This window comes from Varroa destructor, unplaced genomic scaffold, assembly GCF_002443255.2.
Source record: "Varroa destructor unplaced genomic scaffold, Vdes_3.0 BEIS01000006.1, whole genome shotgun sequence".
Classification (NCBI taxonomy): Eukaryota; Metazoa; Arthropoda; class Arachnida; order Mesostigmata; family Varroidae; genus Varroa; species Varroa destructor.
Genome location: NW_019211459.1, coordinates 3,514,116 through 3,534,252, shown reverse-complemented (window position 1 = coordinate 3,534,252; position 20,137 = coordinate 3,514,116). Strand labels below are relative to the sequence as shown.

General features: G+C 42.9%; 1 protein-coding gene across 5 annotated transcripts in view; it reads right to left on the bottom strand.

Annotated features, from left to right (window-relative positions):
• The window catches only part of LOC111252483 (uncharacterized), an 81,602-nt gene that overhangs the window by 18,158 nt on the left and 43,307 nt on the right, over window positions 1-20,137 (bottom strand). For 2 of the 5 annotated variants that reach the window (XM_022810465.2, XM_022810464.2), the window contains exon 4: window positions 1,236-1,397. In XM_022810465.2, the coding sequence (XP_022666200.1) occupies window positions 1,236-1,397 (162 nt within the window). Of the gene's footprint in view, window positions 1-497; window positions 567-1,235; window positions 1,398-20,137 lie in introns of all 5 variants that reach the window. The other 3 variants (XM_022810467.2, XM_022810468.2, XM_022810466.2) reach the window with 3 other exon arrangements.

The window sequence follows — 20,137 nt, the reverse complement described above, 5'->3', positions numbered from 1 at the left end:
GTCGCGCTTCGCCTCTCCTCCGACACAGAAGTGAAGGTCAAATCAGGATCAGGTATGTTATAGAAGATCATAAAAATTAGAGTGCACGCACGTCAGATATCATCGTGCATGGCACTCACGCAGCATAAGCGAGCGCGTCGGAAAGCGCGCCCAAAGCCTGCACTGAAGACCTATTGTTGTAGCTACCGATAATGACCAGCCAGCGGTATATATCTATGGCTCAAGTTGTCACTATTGCTTTCCATATATTCAAATCATTATGTTCTCTCAATCAGCGCGTCGACAACGGTCCTGGATAAACAGGTACTAGCTAGGACTAGCACTTTTTGTCATTCGCTATCAACTATCGTTCATATCTGTGTTGAACGTGACAATATTTGACAAGATTACTACAGCTGTATCTCCATCCATCGGAATCCAATGTACGCTGGTGTAATTCGAAGGCTAGAGCGTATAGACGAAAAAACATCGGAAGCTACAAGTGCTATACAACTTACCGGGCGTACGCCAGCCACATAATTTTAATTTGACCAGTTGTCAACCACAGAGAAAAAAGAATCCATTTTCTGTAAAAAAAAACAATAATTTAGGTTTAAATTTACACTGTTAACGCCCGAAAGCACTTACATTCGAAAGCGACTGTACATCCCATAGTTGACTCTAGCACTCCTAGTACTATACATGTTCACCTTGATTTTGCCCCGTTCCCATATAGGTTATTTGTTAGACTATATATATCTATCCATTTTCCTTAGCTGATTTTCAGCTAGCTCTTCCTCCTATGCATTGCTTGTCCGAGTAAGGCCTAGAATGGACAATCTAGGCAAACCGAGCAGGAAAATGACTAGATTTAGGATATTCGGATTTTTGCGTGCGGATCAAGGCGACCCTCTAAATCAGACCTGGGCCACTAATTAATAGGCAAATATTTCACCACTAGATCGTAAAGTCTTGTCTGTTGAAAGTCAACTCAATTTCAACCAACAATGCAACAAAATAATGATGATAAGGATACTTCTTATTTTTGTTAAGGTTGGAATCTTTGTTGTCCCTTGCCTTTTTTTTATACTCGTACTATATAGCTTATTGATAGTCGACTTCAAACGCTGTAGCGATGGTTGGAGGTACAACAAAGATACAGCAAATCTTTTACCTATCAAACGTATAGGAAAAGTCAATGTAGAATCGTGTTATGTTCTTTTTTAAATTTAATCATGATTGTTAATTGAACTTACAAGGCAATGACTTACGAGGTGAGAGGGTGGTAATGATGAGTGATGTTGGCCGTGCAGGGCACCCGAACCCATTAGGGAGGCCATGGGACTCATATGGCCACCAATTTGCGCCGGAACGGTGTTCGCTAGCCTGTGTTCCTTCTTCCATTTCATACGACGATTCTAAAATCCGATAAAGAAATAATAAAGAAGAGATTACTGCTAGGTATAACCTATTATGTATAACGGCAGAGAAGTGAACAGCACGACGATCTTAAATACGCTAAAAAAAAAATTATTTATTTTCAAGTTAACGGTCCTTGACATGTGGCATTGATGTCTGTTTTCAGGAGCACCAACACTCCCTTGCAACGGTGTTTATACTAAATAGATATATTTTCGCCTCCGTCTGATCCATTAACTCTACTATGACTGAAGGCCAAAGGTGCAGCGCGAACATATGTTTGTTTTCTCTACTACTAAGGGACAAGAGTAACATCTTTTGCAGTGATCACATTTGTTCGGAAGCTGCACTGCACGGAGTTTCAGTCGGACAACGGGTGAATACTCCTGACCATCGCAGGACAGCCGGCATGCTGTTTGCGGTGATGATGATTGGCTTCTAGGCGGGTACGGCCGCGTCGTCTATTAGCAGTTCCGATGACAGAGACGTTACGCTTTGCCCGAAACGGAAGAGCTAATGGCGTTAACAAAGCGAAGGTCGCTGTCGTTTAGCTAACTACAATACATGGCTATCACTTAGCCGATTAGCCAGTCAACACATTACACTTATCGATTAACACGAAACGGCGCTGGTGTGTCAGCGGCTGCAATCGTAGCAGACGACCGAACGGTTTTCCCCAAGTATCCGTAGCGTCACTGTTCGACAAATAGTGCGATAGGCGTTCAATACAGCAGAGACGCATGGTATACGCCAACACTGTGAAATTACACGGGCAACGTCGGCGACAATTGTCAGACGCACACCGCTAATGATTCCGATTGTCTCTTTGTTTTGTTCTGGAAAGAGGTGATAAGAATTATGGAAGCTCAACATGCGCGAAGATAATCATGTAACTAACACGTGTATGCTTACAGGTATTTACATGTAGATGGCGTGTACTAGATGGGGTAAGAAGGAGCACGTGGAAAGAGTAAACGTTTGGGCCGAACATTTAGGTCTTGCTGCTAGATTCACGGACGGCAAATATGTAATGGATGAAACGCTTGAGCCATGGATCGTTACTGAGTATGCAAGTGACGAGGAGAATGTTGTGTTACCGTAACCGATGCTTGATTAACCTATCTACACGATATTAAAGGCTTAAATGAGCAGGTTTGCCCAGCTCCAAACGACCTCTCAGGGACTAGGCTAATTTTTGTCGGTCGGCAAAGTCGCCCCTTGGAAGAGTCTGCGCAAAAAATCGAGTCAATCAAGCAAATACTTTACTTTTACCCCCAAAAAAAAGGCGAAAGTTGTTTTTCACTATAGAGCGTAATATTAATTAGGCTGGCAGTAAATTGAAGCTGACAATTTCGTATTCATCTTCCACGTTTAAGAACGACGTCACCCTGCCGTTTACATCAACATCCTTTGCACCGCTAGATTATCAAACGTACAAATGCATGTTTCTATAAAAATTATACGGCGTTCACAAGCGTTACAGGATAAATCTATTCAACGTTTATTGCACGAAAAATTGTCTTCAGCCATCTTGCGAAATAAGCCGTTGTTAAAGGGTTAACCTAGTCGCTATTGGACGTTACCTCAGTTACGGTTTTAAGCAGTCTGTTACGTTTTCATAAATGGAGTCAGATATATTTAATAGCAAAGAAAGCACGGGGAGAAGCCCATCTACGTTGGACAACTCAAACTTTGTGGCCGTTGTTTGTGTTTGTCTGACCCAACTCAACGCCGTGAATTAATCGAATGTTTAGTGGATCGTTGAAGGTCCAACCGCGGAAGAGCTCTGCGTCTGCGTACCATAGAACTAATCAGATGATTACGTCCCCAGAAAAATTCTATCTTCAGGTTCCTACGAACATGCGTCAAATTGGATTTAAAGAACAGTTCCTGAATTTTAACAGCTCTGCTATTATCTAGCAGGAAAATGGTGATTCTTATTTGATACAATGTAAATTACCTCATTCTATTTCACATGTATGAACAATTTCAAAGGACAGTTTCTTTCTTTTAAGTTGCGGCTTGATGAAATTTCTTTTCCTTAGGGTGTTCTCCCATAGAGTTTGGGCCGCTTTTTCGTCAACCATTGATCATTTGAAGGAAAGATTAGTATTGAAAACTCATTTGTATCTCAAGCTCTAGCATATTAACACTAAGAAGTAATTTTTATTACTAAGAAGTAAGATTTAACAAAAAATCGGTAATTTTGCTTAAATAACTCATAATCGTAGTTTATATTACCTGACTATGCAAATGTTTTTCCAAAAGGCCAGTTTCTTTCTTCTATTGGGGGGACATAGTACTAGTCTAGTCCTATTTAAAAAATCTTTATGACGATGGGGTGCATTTGCTCATTCCTGTCGTTTTAAGGCGGTTGTTTTCTTGTAGAAATCCCATATTTTTTACGCATGTCTATGAGAGAGTTATAAATAATGAAATCAGCATTAGTAAGAGTTGGTAGGACATTTTTCGAAAGGTTTTTCTCTTGTAAAAAAAAATGGCAAGCCAATGTACTTCGCTAGATCTCGACGATTTGAGTGAAAATGTCGAAGAAAAGCAGACAATCGAACGTAGCATCTATTTTACCCATACGTAAGCCAAGCGGAAATCTACTTAATCTGACAATATTTCTAAATAACGACAATCGGCCGAAATCAATCGATTTCTATTCATTCTTTAGAGACTGGCTGACGGCGGACCCTATTCACTTAGCCAACACACAAAAAAGCCCGTAATCAAATTGTTCAACTGTACCAAAAGCTAACGTATCGAGGTTAAGACAAATGTTAATTTCTTGGAGCCCCTGGCAAATGTATTGGAACAGGTTGATGTATAAATAACGGCAAAAGGCTCTCGGGCTGGGTGAGACAGGGTAAACGCAACGATGATATAGTTAATGTGAGTTCTAGCTATGGTCTTCATTAGTCTAGATACAGAACTAGATTAAATCAATTCACTAACTGGAAAACAAGTACGGCTGAAGCCTGTAGGTACGTCAAGCAGATCGTAGTACTTTTCTACCATAGCTTTCAAAAATGCGGCAAGATTTCGCCTCATACAGCACCAACTTAACTGCAACAATGTTGTTACAGAACAGAATTCGTCCGTAGCGGTAGTGGCAGAAATGGGCAGCAATGGCTGGCAATAAGGAACAACGAGGTCTGAAACGGAAGTACTCTATAGGGGCTCGATTAGGGAAAACTGCGGTCATTTAAGAGATGTTCTGGAATATATGTGTAGTCGCTGATGGACCACCAATGGTTAGAATCAACAGTACTCATGCTGCTGTGAGTCGTATCGGAACTTAGCTTGTTCTTTTTATGCGTAGCATTGCTGTTATAGCGCGTTTGGCTAGATGAGCAGAAAAACATTTTCTGCATATTACTTCTATCTTAGCCAAACCGAATTCAAAGCAATGGTCGACGATACTTCAGCTGCGCTCTGGACTCTCTAGAGCTTGACGCCATCATGAAGACGACTACAATTATTGTTGTTACTCAGGCAGAGTATGCCCGCTTTTCCCATTGTGTCAACTTAAATGAAATCGGTAGGAACTGTGAACAGTACTTTAACATTTACTGGTAATTGCATGACATATAAATGTCGTCTAGCAAAATAGGGGTATATGTAGCTTAAATTGGTACAGGGCAAAGCGAGACTCGATGCAGGGGGTAAACGTAACACATACCTATTGCCATTGTTGCTACTTGCTGATTTTGTTAGGTTTTGTATTGATCTCACCCTCCTGCTCCTAAGATGAAGCTCCCAGTTTAAGTTGGTATTACAGTTCCATTACCTTTTTCCCTTCGGCAACTAAAGATGAGCATAGCTGTGCCGGTGGGATTGCCACGCTACTTTTAACCGTTCAGCAAACAGCCGACATCGCCACTTACTTCGGCGGAAAATTCGTTTGTTACCATCGCCATTCGTTGCTACCTGCACAGCATTGGAGACGGCTGTCATGGCATATCACACAGACGCTCAGCTTGACATACCCAGTCTGGCGAGCTAACTATGCCTAGCGTTCCATCGGTCGCAGCATCAGTTCTCTGGCAACGACGGCAACACTAAAGAGAGCGGCCTGCCAAATGAAGCCCCGCCCCACAAGCGGGCTAACCATCCAACCAAGTGCACATACACATAATATATATATATATATATATGTAACTGAATGTAAATAGATGCATCCATGTATATATATATATATATGTTAGCACTCGCAGACATACATACGTATATGCACACGCAGACATATATATATATATATATATGCGTGAACGAGAAAGTCGCAGCAGAGCAGTAAGAGCGTAACGCTATGCATTATACAATTGCTCAAACAGCGGGATTACTGTTCTTATGTGTAAGGTTTAAGTCTGAGTCCAAATCCTGAACATGATGCTTGTGTGTTCTACGACGTAGTGGTAATGGTAGGTGTCTGTGTTGAGTCGCTTCGTTTGACACGAGGACGCGTTCGAGCTGAACGCCTGTTTCAGTCAGTCGCCCAGTCACAAGGTGCACACAAATCGGCCAGCCAGCATCTTCGTCACTAAATCACTTTTAGAACGACGGCCGCAGCAGCCTATCGATAGACTAAGTGTATGTCATGCAAGTGGGGGAGAAAAAGGCCCTATAACGGTTAGACGGCTGTCCTATTCAGTGCCTACCACACTTGCCACTGTGCTATAGCCATTCTCAGATAGATATATATGTGTGTGTAGCCTTCAAACATATATACAGGGTGTTTGACAGGGTACAACCCGACAGGAACTTAATCAAAGCTTAACGATTTCGAAGACATTTTTCTCCGCTACTTTTTATCGTATTCGTGTTTTTGATAGTGATGTTTTTTTCTTTGAAACGTAAATGAAAAACGAACAACTCTATGTGAACAGTGTTTTTTTTTTTCTTTTTTTTCATTAGAGTAACAGTAAAACTGGCGAACTTTAAAGTTAAACTCTTAGTTTAGCTACCAGCCTCGACATAACGATGCGGTTACCTATGAAACGATTATGCTGATATAACTCATACAAGTTTCAACCAACTTCAGTCACAACCGTTTGTATCAGTCGAAGTTAGTGTTTCTGTAACAATAGAACAAATTAAATATAGAATCACTATTATTTTTTTTTTAAATATAGGGCAATATGCGTGCACAAACTGAAATCAAGACGGATGCTCTTTGTAGGGACTGTGCGTCATTGTTGGCCACCGTGAAATTGGACCAGAAAGAAGAAGATTATAAATTGCAATCGTTAGCAAAAAACTTAACAAAATGATAAAATGAAGTAGGAGAAAGAAATAGCAAGTACTCTAAACATCTCAAAGAAATGTCCCATACTGGCTGACAGTTTGCCTATTGGGAAATGGCTGACTTTGCTCACTTAAGGCTAAACATATATTTAAATAAACCTTTCTAATAACAAATATTTTAGCTCTGATCAAACAACTAAAGTGGTCGCAATTTTGGTATCAAATAATAATCATCAGTAAGAGGTCAATACACCGGTGAAGCACAACGAAAACGTTAGAATGCAGAACGTAACTGGGCTCCGAAGAACGCTAAGGCTTTTTCGTCAGCCGGAAAGGTAATGATGATCATTTGGCCAGAAGAAACGGTCACAGTTGATTTCTATCCTACCAAGACAACGTACAATCTCCTACTTCAGTGGGAAATTACCAATCCGAGTCGAAATGATTGACCTGTTCATTCATCATAAACCTCCCCGATTTTTTTCCTTATCTCCTTGGATCATGGCTTCACACGGACGACAGAGATTTTTACTTACTGAGGACGTTATTACATTAGCTAACGCTGGACCAAGACACCGCCTACTATTTGGACGATTAAAACGACTCGAGTATGGTTGTGGACGGTCTTACTCAATCTAGTGTCCTCGTAAATATAAATATGATTTACGAGGGAGCTAGGTTTGACAACAAAGGACTGCTTCCCGTATCAGACTAGAGACATGTCAAACTGCACACATATGTGTGTGTATATATGCATGTATATCTATACATTGTGCAGATGAAATGTCAGTGCACGGAGGACTACATATGTCTGCTATTGTGTCGACTATGAGGTAGCGTACAGCCATGACGCGTGGGTACAAAGCTTATATATAGATGTGTATATATATATATATATATATATATGCATCTACCGTGTCGAGTTCAGGCCACTTAAATTTACCTTGACTACGTTACGAAAAAAATATATATTTTCATTTATCCTTTTTATTTCTTCCCTCCTCAGACCCTGTTAGTGTTATCGTGTACTTAAATACGACCATTATTTCTCATCAAGTCCGTGTGTAGATTTAACATTCATTCATTGTATATGTGCACGGTCCTAACAATCTCAGCTATTTATATAATTATTACTGACTAATTAGGACCAGAAGTAGGTTTCAGACTTCTCAGTTATGTTCTTCCAATAGCACCTCACCAGTTGACCATTGTCGCCTATAAGACGCAACTGTGTTTAGTTTTGTTCATTGCAACGGTATATAGAAGAGCACATGAAATATAAGGGTAGTTATCTTGTTCACAAACTGGCCTTTTAAAGAATAGCTTTGTGTCCATGGCCTAGTCGTAAAAACCTTGTCGCCTCAAAGTTTTTGTTTAAGTGCTAATAGCTATCCTTTGACCTTATAATACCACCGCCGTCATTTCCAGAACACGACTCTCCGAAAACACAGTCTAGTTATAGGCAGCAGGTCCCTGTGCGTACTCATCTACTATTGGGATTAAGTCAGATAGTGGTTTTTTGCAGCAATCACGTGCCATTAAACTTCGTCTCGGCTTCTTGCTCGTCGCTCGTTCATATAACGATGGGTACGGCAGACAACTTTTGATCGACTAGAATTCGGTTTCTTTTTCTCCATATTTTTCTCTCCTCTTTGCTCAAGTGCTTTACCAAAGTTCATTTTCATCATTACATTTGCCATCTATTTATCACCGAGAGGAAAAAGATCAACGTTGATCAGTAACAAGATGGCCAGCTAAGTAAAAACAGTTCTTCTAGAAGAAGTAGTGAATATACCTCGGCTATATAAACTAATTAAGTTGACAAGTTGATTCGAGTTCAAGATAGATTTGGTAAACGTTTGAATATGAATTCACCGAATGAGCTAGCTACACGGTAGTCCTAAGTACCGTGGCATGGCAGATATGAAATGTATGACCCCCTTCTAAATTAGGCTCGACGTCGTCATAAACTAAGACGATGTTATTTGCTTTTATAATTAGGTAGTGCACGTGATTCGTGCAATGTTTAGTCTTTTCTAATGGCCTGGAAAGAGGCACGCCTTGTATCGTGGAAACATATTAAGACACGTCGTAATTATTTCTCTCTCGTTCGGTGTGACGCATCTACATGATATGTAAACAGTTTATGTATAAAGGTTTCTAATTTGAAGTTTCCCGCGCTTCTGTTATAGCCTCTGGGATAGCGGATTTTTTTAATTGGTGAAAGTGATAATATTTATAACAAGAAAAACACACAGTTATCGGATACCGTACCGATATTTTCAGGAGAACATTTTATTATTGTATTCGAAGGTATCTTCATCGTCCCTTTGTATTACTACTAGCCTACGTTGTTAGTGTGCATTTTTTGCAACAAGGTGTGCAATCGTTCCCATCAATGCGCAGTGTTGCTGCTCAATGTCCAACTTGTTGTAGATGCATATTCTGTCAACACGAAGCATTTTTTCTTTTATAATAGAGCTACAGAGAGCGGAAATTTACGGATGACATTAAGCAACGGCACCTAACAGATAATGGCTAAGAGAAAATTCGTTTTGTGCTGATGCCTCTTGTGGTACGTTTATTCATAGAAAGCAAACGCCGATGGTAATTTGCGATTTGCATGAGATCTTCACGAAGATGTACATTGTTGGTCAAAAAAGCGGTAAAATCTCAAACGTGTACGACGATGCACGCCAAAACGCTCTTCTTCGGCTGTCCGGTTAGTTAAGACTAATTCCAAAAATAGTTGAATTTCGAAATTCTCATGCTACATAGACGGCTCCTTCCTCCGAGCTGCACCGCAGGGAGGAACGTTATCTTGTTTCGACTTAGTAAATCTAATTATTGTCACTGAGGGTTCAAAAAAAAAAGGATTAAAAAAAGTTCACGCCAGTTTAATGATGAGAAGTATTCTTTTTAATATTAAATAGTTAAGATGCAAGTTAAATCGCGCAGTGATTACACGATCGGTGCCTACCATCCGGAAAGTTCAAATTTAGACAAAACTATTTAGAAGTGCCTTTTTCTCACAACTTATAACTATAACAATGAGAGTAGACGTTCACATTCAGCCAGCAAGGTGTGTATGTAAAAGTTCGATTTATCAGAATTTCATATGTAATAAGTAGGCCCACTCAAAAATTGTAAATCGATTTCGGTAACGGTCGTTCAGCTTTGCCTTTCAATTAATCGTTAGCTGGACTTTTGACGCTTAAAGCTTAATAATATAAATCATGTTTAATCAATCTTTGGCAATCTTTATATATCCATTTTCACTGGCGTGCCACTCGAACTCATTTTTTGTTGCCCATCTGAGAAACAAAGTGTTACTTTTTACGCAGGTTAGTCTTTTTTTTTTTCTGTCTATATTGGCGACTAGGCCTTTTTCAAAAGCATTCGTGTGATATCCTACACATACTGTATGAATAGCATATGCGTCGATGCTAACAACTATCACAGCGTTTCTAGAATGTTTTGCTTCCTTTATATACTATGCCTTAACCGCTAGAACTTTGGTCGCGATGGGGATGGGCTATATATGTATATATATATATATATCGGTCTGTGTATGTATGTCCATTGCATTCTGCTATCAGTTGTTGGCGCGGAGCAGGCTGCATCGAGCGATACAGATCCACTGTTGGTTCTCGTTGGGAATGGCTGAGGGAAAAAATAAGATTCGCCGGGCCAACAGGGATTGGGAATTAAGAGCTTGACGGGAGTTCCTTAGTTTATTGCAATTCCCGTTAACTGCCCTCTGTATGATCAGGCTGTTATTTGCTACGCGGCTTTGCCTGTTTCTGTTAGTTGTGCCTCGCTTCTCAAGCTAGTAGGCGGCCTCGCTGCCAACCACCCCACCCTCTTTAAAACCGGCTTTGGGGGCGGAGCCACTCGAACAAGACGAAGCCGCTGAAATGCGCCGTTCAGGGGGTGATTCACGTCGTCGAACGAACCGGGCGACGACGACGACGACGAACAGGCGAAAATCAAGGGGAAACGAACCAACGCCAAACGTCTAAAAGTGAGTAAGGGCGCAAGGGTGAGGAGGAGAGGTCGGGTGGCACCGCTGTGGCAGTAATAGTGGTGCTGGCGGCGGTGGGGTAGCCAAGATGGAAAGGGTCGAGATCTGTTGGCTCTCGGTTTAGACTCGAACCGTTCTTTTGAGGCCATCAAGCTCCGACACGAACTCTGTTTTGCCACCACTCTGGTGGCACGACCGAACCAAATCATCCGTGGCTCTTCTATGTTTGTGTGAACAAAGGCAAATGCTGAATGACAAACAAGCAAAGCAGAACAACTATACGTATGACGACCAGCGTAATGGGTGGAGGAGGGAGAAAGGACACCGCTACGTCAAAATCGTTAGCAGAAGGCAGTTGGTCGTTCTGACCATTTGAGGTGCTTCGATTATCGGTCTTTTGATCGTTTTCCTTCTTGGTGCTTGGTTTTTCCAACGTTTTTGCTTGACCTTCGGTCAGACACGTCACTAGTGAGTCTGCTGGCAAGCCAAATGCATGACCCACATTAGAAGTAGTACATGGTCACGTGCCCTATGTGGGAAAAAGGGTGAAAGCTGGAAGTTAACGATACGAATGAAACGCAAAGTTTAAAAAAATAACGAAGACCGCGCCCACCATAGCAGCGATTAGCCTGCAATGTTGGCGTTGATGAACTAATGGCACCAACATTAATAGCAGCGGTGCTGTTCGTTGGCAGCAGCAAAGCAGCATCAGCGAGGTTCGGCGACACCGATAGCCTTTTTGTCCAACGCGGGCCTTGTCGGTGTCGTCGCTACTCTCGCTGCCGCCACCGCAGTAGCAGCGGTAGCAGCCAAGAACTGTGAGTGACAGGCCAAGAGGACAGCGGTGGAAAGAGACGGCGAAAATGGGGAACGAAGACCCGCTTTCTTTTTTCCAGCCTCCCGTTAACGGCGCTCCCTCACTTCATGGGCTTCCCTCGAAAGCCACGACGATGAGCAAAAACGGGAGGAACAGAACGACGATCAGCAGCAGAACCGCCGCAGCCGCAAGCAGCACGAGTTATATGTGGCTGCCATCGTCAGAGATTTTCCCCTGGATCAGCTGCCTCCTCTGACTGGCGACTGGTTGGCGGTGCCACCACAAGCGGCTGAGCGAGCAGCGCAGGGGCCGCCTGCAGGCACACGACGCCGTCGTCAAACAGAAAACGACGGGCCATTCCTGCTGTCGGCCCCTCCCCGAGACCATCGTGGGCCCAAGGCCATTAAGGGATAGATGTCCCGTGCCACCGACTAAAAATCCAGTCGCTCAACCAAAACTCAGCATTCCCTCGTGAGACTTGCCCCATTCGTCTTATAACTTCGTCCGAAATGCCTGTCGTTTTGTCCAGCGGCGTCCCAAGCTTTTTCCTACGGTACTACCATAAATGCCTACTATGCTGTATTAAAGTGAGTGCTACCGTTGTTCTGGGTGCCAGCCTGTCTCACAATCGATGCACCCTAGAAAAGGTGTAACTTACGCCAAACACCTTAGTAGGAAATTATACAGAAGCATAGTTAAGACACGGGGGAGATTTTGTATTACAGAATATGTCCTACGGAAATCAGCAACGTCAGTCCGAAGCGACTAAGTGAGGCAAACGTGAAACGGAAAGATTCCTTGCACGAGATGCGCCTCTCGCTATGGAAGATCCGCCCCTTTGGTTGCTGTTACTTGCGATCTTGCGACTAGGGAAGTAGCAGTGGATTGTTAAGTTAGTGGTGCATGGCACAAAGGCCTCAGATCTTTCTGAGGTTTCTGAATTTAAGGGTTGGATGTACCAAAGAGTAGTCGTTCTCTTTAGGGAAGAATAAGTGGGTACGGAGGAGACTCTGTCGCTTCTTACAGGCTTTACCGGTTTCAGAAGGTTTGTGTGTACCTCTACCAATAACAGACGGGATCGCTTCCGATGAAGAAGAGAGCGCACGGTAGACTTTGGAGGTTTAGAGGTTTGTTATGTCTCTTTTACCCATCAACTTCCAAGCCGCTGCGAATGAACCCCTTGTCAACACGACAATGACAAAGGGAAAGCAGCGTGGAGACCTTGGGGTAACAGTTATGCACCGCTGTGGCTCTCCTTCCGTTCGTGCCGCAAACTGTCTGCACTAGGTCTGCTACCACTGTCAATGCCTCAATTTACTACCTAAGCTGCTTGAAGAAGGAGCAGCAAAGGAAGCAGTAACCGTTGTCGAGGCGACAGCGGTCACCCGGCTGCGGCTGTCCTGTTCCATCCGGACCCATTGGGGAAAACAACCGGAAACGTTCACAGCGGAAGTCTCCTCGATTGGCTTCTACAATGTATTGTGCCACAGAGGTCTTCACAGCCGACATCAATGCCACAACCACTGCAAGCCTCCGCCATCAACGCGATAGGCTGCTACGCTAGGCCGAGAAATCTGGCTCCGCAAATCAGCTAGCTCGGGATCGAACGATGCCCCCCCTCTCTGTAAGCGGTAGCGGCGGTAGCCACAACAACATTATTATCGCTTGTTTCAGCCTCCCATATTTTCCAGTACTGATTACCCACAGTAGCGCATTAATCCGTGTCTTATCTTTGAATCAGCAAGCAAGGCAGGCAAGGGTTTGAGTATGGTTGGAGAGTCCTCTAGCCCTCACAGAGATCTCTAAGCAAAAAGTCAAGACACTACCCCGTACCGTAATAAAATCGATTTTATTAGAGGCGTGCAAGCATCATCATCACAAGCTATCCTTCCGCCAGATCATTCGTGTTTTTCGTTAACGATTCCATTGCTGGCCTTTAGCAAGGCAATGACAACAAGAACAACAAAACCTGGTAGTAAAGCACTGAAAACAAAAATAACAGCATGTATTTGAGCTGCTTTACTGGCCCTTTCGTTGATCCTCTCTGTTTTTTTGTCGTCGCCAATATGGTACGACAACTACAGACACTTTTCACAATTGGAAATGATAAAAGGTAAACGGTCGCCAGAATGGCAAACTAATGGGACGACTCCTATGGGACCTTATGGAATAACTTAATAAAGGAGAGCTTTATGTCACAGGCAGTCATCCATACTTACGTTAAGCAAGCAGAAACGATGATGTGCAACGATGCGGCAATGGACGTGCAGCCAGCGATGATCTAGATTCGTACATGCGTAACATCAATACAACACAGAAACGATGCCAGCGGTAGCCAGCAAATCAGTGAATATCAATGCTACCTCAGCGAGAGTTAAAGCGGTTGGAAGAACTTCGCCTGATAAGGCCTGCTACAGATGTAAACCTCTTGACAAAATTCGTATAGAGAAAGAAATAACTATGTCACGCTGAACAGTTGTCAAAGCATTGCAACGGCCAGCTAAAAACGCAAAAATGTGTTTCTTAACTAAATGACCTAACTTTTTGCGTCCTACGGATTGAATCAGTACTCTTTTAACGTGAGCATCATAAACTATTTTCTATGGCAACAGCAACTATATTTCGCCATCGTGTCAACCTTCATACAGTTCCGTTCGTCGAACTTTGGAACGGAAGTCAACAGTGAACGAGAAAGACAAACAGTTAAGGGCAAGCCTGTACATAATAAGGGGTAATCATACAATGCTTCCAAGACGCACACAGGGGCAATGCTTGACATCTGTAACGAAAACAGACAGCACGAACGAATGGTTGACCAACCGAAACGGTAGATGGGTTGATGACGTTTGTGACTCTTGTGAAAACGAGAGGAAGAGTATAGACGTCTACGTACATTCGCTGTTCGCCAACGAAGACGACTACTCCTGCAGCAACTGATAGAAATAGCAGCGGTTGCTGAGTGAGCACGCAGCAACAACAGCGGCTACAGAGGCTCCTAAATGCACTGCACGCGTTGCTGTGGCGCTGGGTGGCTTCTAGCGATAACGCAGACGGTGGCGTTAGCGCGAGCTCTCCAAAAGGTCGCAGTGCTAAGTTGCCTTCAGCCGAGTCACTTTATGGGGGCTACTGGGAGAGAATGCTATCTCACGCATGGTCGCCGCACCCTGACTGAGTGCAGCAAGTAAGTGAAAGCAGAGCTTGGAACAGCCTGTTTAGAGACTGCTCATTCTAACCCCCAACATAAGCCCTTTCCCTGTTCGGCTCTAGTCGGTCTTTGATGGGAGAGCGGGTCCTAGATCCTGCGCGCCTCCAACTGCTCTCCACTTTCCGCACGCCTGTAACTTGCGTCTCGTCAACATTTTCATTTTGCCATTTACTCCCCTGGGGGTGAACGGTAACTGGTAAGTTTGAAGGGGGTCGAACACTAGACCCCAGAAAACTAAACAGACACCGGATGCAGTTGTGCCGCTGTTAGTGAGGAAGACAAAGCTACAACGACGATAGCCTGCTGAATTGCTGACTACGGGAAAATGTCGACTTAACATAGATAATGTTGTAGGGTACCATGTCATCTACAACAAAGGAGTAGAATGTAAACGTTAGAAATTTCGAGCTTCTATGTAATTTGGTTCTACGACGCGCTTCTGTTTAACGTAGTGAATCAGATCTCACCCCCCGGATTATCACTTGGGAATGCGTTACATATTAGGGGTAATGTTCTTTGAGCACATAAGCTTTTACCAGACATACGAACGGAGCAAGTTCGATGTTGTCAAGCACATTTGGTCGGCATAACCCGATTAGTTCTTCATCAGAATTCATTCATTCCTATATGTTTAGGTAAATGGCCAAACTACTCTCGAGAGGCCGAAGGAGGAAGCTTGTTTCTCTTTCGTTGTCATATCGTTTTTATTTGTCCCCATTTTTCTATTGTGACAGGAACAATATCTTACTGCTAAATCCGACTTTTCACACGACGCAGGAACCATTATCATACGATCCTCTGTGTAAAACGATAATAATAACGTTTTATTACAAAACATAATGCTTATAAAACTAGTTCATAGATATATTACCGATGTAAGATGTGCACATTGTTTATACTTCACATCGATACTTTAAAAGTGCTAAATTTATTAACAATATACATATATAGTATTACATCTATATTGCACATAGTTTGCGTACTATACACGAGCTTACCCTGCTGGTATTTTATTTGTAGACTGTCTTCAAAATATAGACAAGTTACCTTGATATATCCGCGTGTTGAGTTTGTCTTTGCCCTCTTAGCGAAAATTGCCCCATATCTATATATATATATATATATATATATATATATATATATAGCCGTTAATAGTTTTGCTTTGCCAACTTGCAACGCAAAGTACAATGTCGCCGCAATTAAATACAATTATTACAGGTAAATATTTTTTTTTGTTTGAACAGAAAGACGGTGCTAGCTTGAACTCTACACACTGGGATACTATAGAGTACAATTATCAAATAACTTGTCACTTTCGCCAAAACTTTTGTTGTCCTATTTTCAACTGCGTCGGATTTTTTTTGCCTAATCCGACATTAGCACTGTTAATGTGGATGAAAATTAGGTAGTGTATAAAAGCTAAGTCCATCCACTCATTTACTCTTTAGTCATAATTAATAATAATAATGATTCGTTACTCCAATCTTCACTGCTCTCCCACCGGGTCTGGGAGGAGAACGTTCTTCTCTAGATGCGAGCTTCTCTTGTGTCAGGGGATCAGTGCGGAAGATCCCCTGACTGTTGTAACTGGAGGCTACGTGGCACAAACCGTGCCAATCAAGTTTATACAATTACTAGTTCCTATTCGCCTGTCCCGGTCCAGCTGTTGACAGGTGCATAACGGTGGAAATGCTGCTAGCCCATTTGTGTGCAGCATAACGGTGTATCTACTTAAACAACTTACATACGATTTCTTTATTTAGCCATAGTAGAATAGTACGCAACAAAACCAATCATAGTGCATCATCCTGGGCGTCATTTTCCCATTCTATGATTGCAAGAATATAAAATAACCGCTGTTAAATTATAGCCAAGAAACAAATCTATACGCAACTTATAGATTCTCATACAATACGTGCATCTGTAATTTGGAAAAGGTATCATGACGGAATTCCAAATCGCTCCTTGCTACGTCTCAGTATGGCCAACAACTAAGTTATTGTCTCGTTGCGCCATCTGTGCGCAGCTGAACGGAGATAGATTCCTACAGAAAACATATGTTCGATAAATCACGTAACTTTACAAAAGAAAAATGTCACAGATCCTGCTTCGTTCCATACGACTCTTCATAGCTACCTCACGGCTTTGGAAGTAAAGGGAAGTCTTCGTCTGCATTAGCATGCAATTGTAGCTAATAGGAAGAATATACAAAAACTGGAAAAAAGTTATTCAGCCGTCATTACGAAACGTTTTGCCAACGGGGGCATCTATGGTAATCGTCAACTCTAAAAGCTGGAACGAGAACGATGATTGTTTCGAGGGATAAATTGTGCAACGAATACTTGTCTTGCTTGAGAAAAGTGTTACACCTGGTTACTATTGTTAAGCTCTCCATGAGCACCAGAGTGATACTAGCTAAACATTCTTACGTTACCTATATCTGAAACGGAGTGTGACGACCCGCTGAATGAAAGCATATCAATAAGCCGGAAAAGAACCAAATAGGACCCGCGGCTAAACTAGAATCGGTCCTATTGTCAGTTCCTACTGTTAGTATTTAGCTTAAATATTTTTCAGTAGGTACTTATAGGACGCAAAGAAGAGCTTGCGTCATGACAGTTTCAAATCGGTGGATCGTAGTAGGTTACATAGAGCACTAGTCGCGCTTGAAGATTGTCCAACTTCAAGGTTCATGGATTATCCAAACTTTTACTCAGGGCAAGCTTCAGTTATGGGAAGTAATAAATAAGTATTTCGAATTTTATATCTAGAACTGCGTTAGCGTTACATCAGACGGAGGGTGACATTTTTATAACAGAATGAAATATTTTTGCGGAACTTGTAAAAGTATCAGTGGTCTAGTTAAGTGATATAATAAACACGAATAATGGAGAACGTTAACCAGAACGCGTGTTTGGTGCCCCGTACACGTACCGTGTATTCTTGAAGATATCGTGTATTTTCAATTAAACTTTAATTCTAGTTATTAGGCCGATTGATTCATTTATTTCGGCATTGCTCTGCATGTCTGTTTGAATATGACAGTTGGGAACTACTTTACCAGTCTAACGAGACAACCTGCCACCCTGTGAAGTTTTTTTTTGTTTTTTCATAAATACTAATGAACGTTTTCGTTTGCAAAATGAACGCTGAATTTGATACAGCTCTTATAGCACTAAACCCTTCATGGTAGTAGGCTTCATTGCCCGCAAGTTCCAGGACCTGTAATTAGAATCTAGCGTGTGGGACGAGCCGATAGCTTAACTCTAATTCTCGAATTCTGCTATGGTGTTTGATTGAATCTAACAAATATTGTATATACATTGCCCTGGAATTAAACCTGTTTTCAACGCTTCGCTAGCCCGTTAGCGTTACTTAATGAAAAGGCTGAATTCTAGCTCTACTCAGATAATCCCTAACGTTTAGATAATTTATGTACTTTATTATTTGAAGTTATTTACTTGCAATAAATTGGTTCAAATTCGCAACACAGAAAGTAGCAGGTGGCTTTTCAAACGTCGTAGTTTTTCCAATCACGTAGTCACGCAGTTCCCGAAGTAATATCAACCAAGACACAAAGTAAGTGTAGGTAAGTTGTATTTTATTCAAAAGGTAACTTGATAGGACGTACTTTGAAAAAAAAAGAATGGAATATTGGCTTTTAAAAAATAGTCTCGTTTAGTGGGCTCTACCTATCATCTTTTTAAAAGATTGATCTTCTATTTGTAGGATCCTACTGCAATAGCTAGATACAATATTATTTATATTTATTCTTGTAAGTTCCTTTTGATGCCTGTTTTTGTCATGTTATCCATTCGGGTTATCATGCGGCACGCCACTGTACTACAGCGAAACGCACGTCGTACTAAGTCCTACCTTATAGGGCTGTCAACAGTATCTCCGTGCCTTGATTGGCAACATCAGAGCTAGTCTCGCCACCGCAGTTGTTGTTACCTGCTTGCAATTTGCGGGAACAATTCCCTCGATTATTAGCGAATGGTATTTAGATTAGAGGGGGTAAGCAGTAAGCAAGAGCAAATCCGAAGGGTAAAGCTGGAGTAAAGAAACAAAGAGACCTCAAGGAAATTATATATAAAGTACAGACAGTTTAACGAAACGGTTACTACGAAAGGATTACCCGTAGGTTGCGAGGACAATGGCCCATAGTTAGCGCGGAGCCTGTTTAAGGCAACGAAGGGCTTTCCATTGAGCTATAACCACGACAAGTTCTGGAGGAGAATGGAGACCGAATAGAACAGGCATATTGCGAAGCAGTGGATGCTTTTGCTACGACTAAATGGGTATACCCAGCATGTGGCAGATCGGTGAACACCAGCCTTATCACGATCTTCTAGTAGTAAAATGTACAGTTAGTACAATGCCTACCATGGCGTACGTGAATTATGATAACCATGGACGGGCATAGTTCCCTTCTTTTTTATCGATAGCGGTCGTGCAAGCGACAGTGTCGCGCTTGTCGTCATTTACTCGATTGGCCTCAAGTAGCTCCGTAGTGCTCCAACGTGTTTTTAGAGAAAAAGGCCCTTTCTCAGAGGATCCCCAGGCGGACAGACCCATACTACCCGTCGACTTAGTACACTCTGTGTCGCGTCGCTTTGGCCCCGTCTCTCAGTCTGGCCCAGCCGACGATGATGCGATGGTCGTTTCTACCTCGATTATGGCACAGGGGTCTTCTCGCACTCGCACATTCGGCCTCTCTCCCTAAGGGCAACTCTGGGCCAAGCGGATCTCTCCGGCTGAAGCCTGTTCTACCATCGCCTATGTGAGTCCCTGTGGTACGCGGGACCGGTTCTGTAAGTAAGTGTGTGCGATGGTCCTGCCTCTTCGCCTGCGGGCGCGAGGAGTGTCTGGGTGCCTGTGAGTCGCTCCCTGTCGGGTCGTTGTTCTTGGTCGATGTACGTTCTTGGTCGATGCCAAGACACTGCGGCCATAGAAAGGAACAACACATCGCGCATAGCATTGGCAGGAGGGCGAGCCGTTCAAGACGAGCGTAACGGGGACCAACCGGGAGAAGAAGACCGGAGTTCTTTCGTCTATGGGTGAGCGTGTCTATGTATGTGTGTATATATATGTCGATGGTTGTATGGCGGCCTGCCCGGGCTGGTCCAAGCTGTGGCGTAAATGTGGGGAACTCAGAGGACCACCACCGCGTTTGCTCGGCGATCGTGGCGTGTGCCAGCCCATCAGCTGCTGCTTTTGCCAAGAGCTGCTCCACCCTCTGGGCCTGCGGGTCGCAAGGCGGCTGCGCAGAAGAAGACTGTTGGAGGCCAAAAGAGAGGAAGAAGCTCTAACAGACGCCAGTGGCGGTGGCTGATGCTACTACAACCACTCTTGTCTCCGCCGCTCCTGTCTGCCCCGTAGCGCAGCTACTGGCCCTACACTGCTATCGGCTGCAAGAACATCATGGAGTCGATCTGAGCGG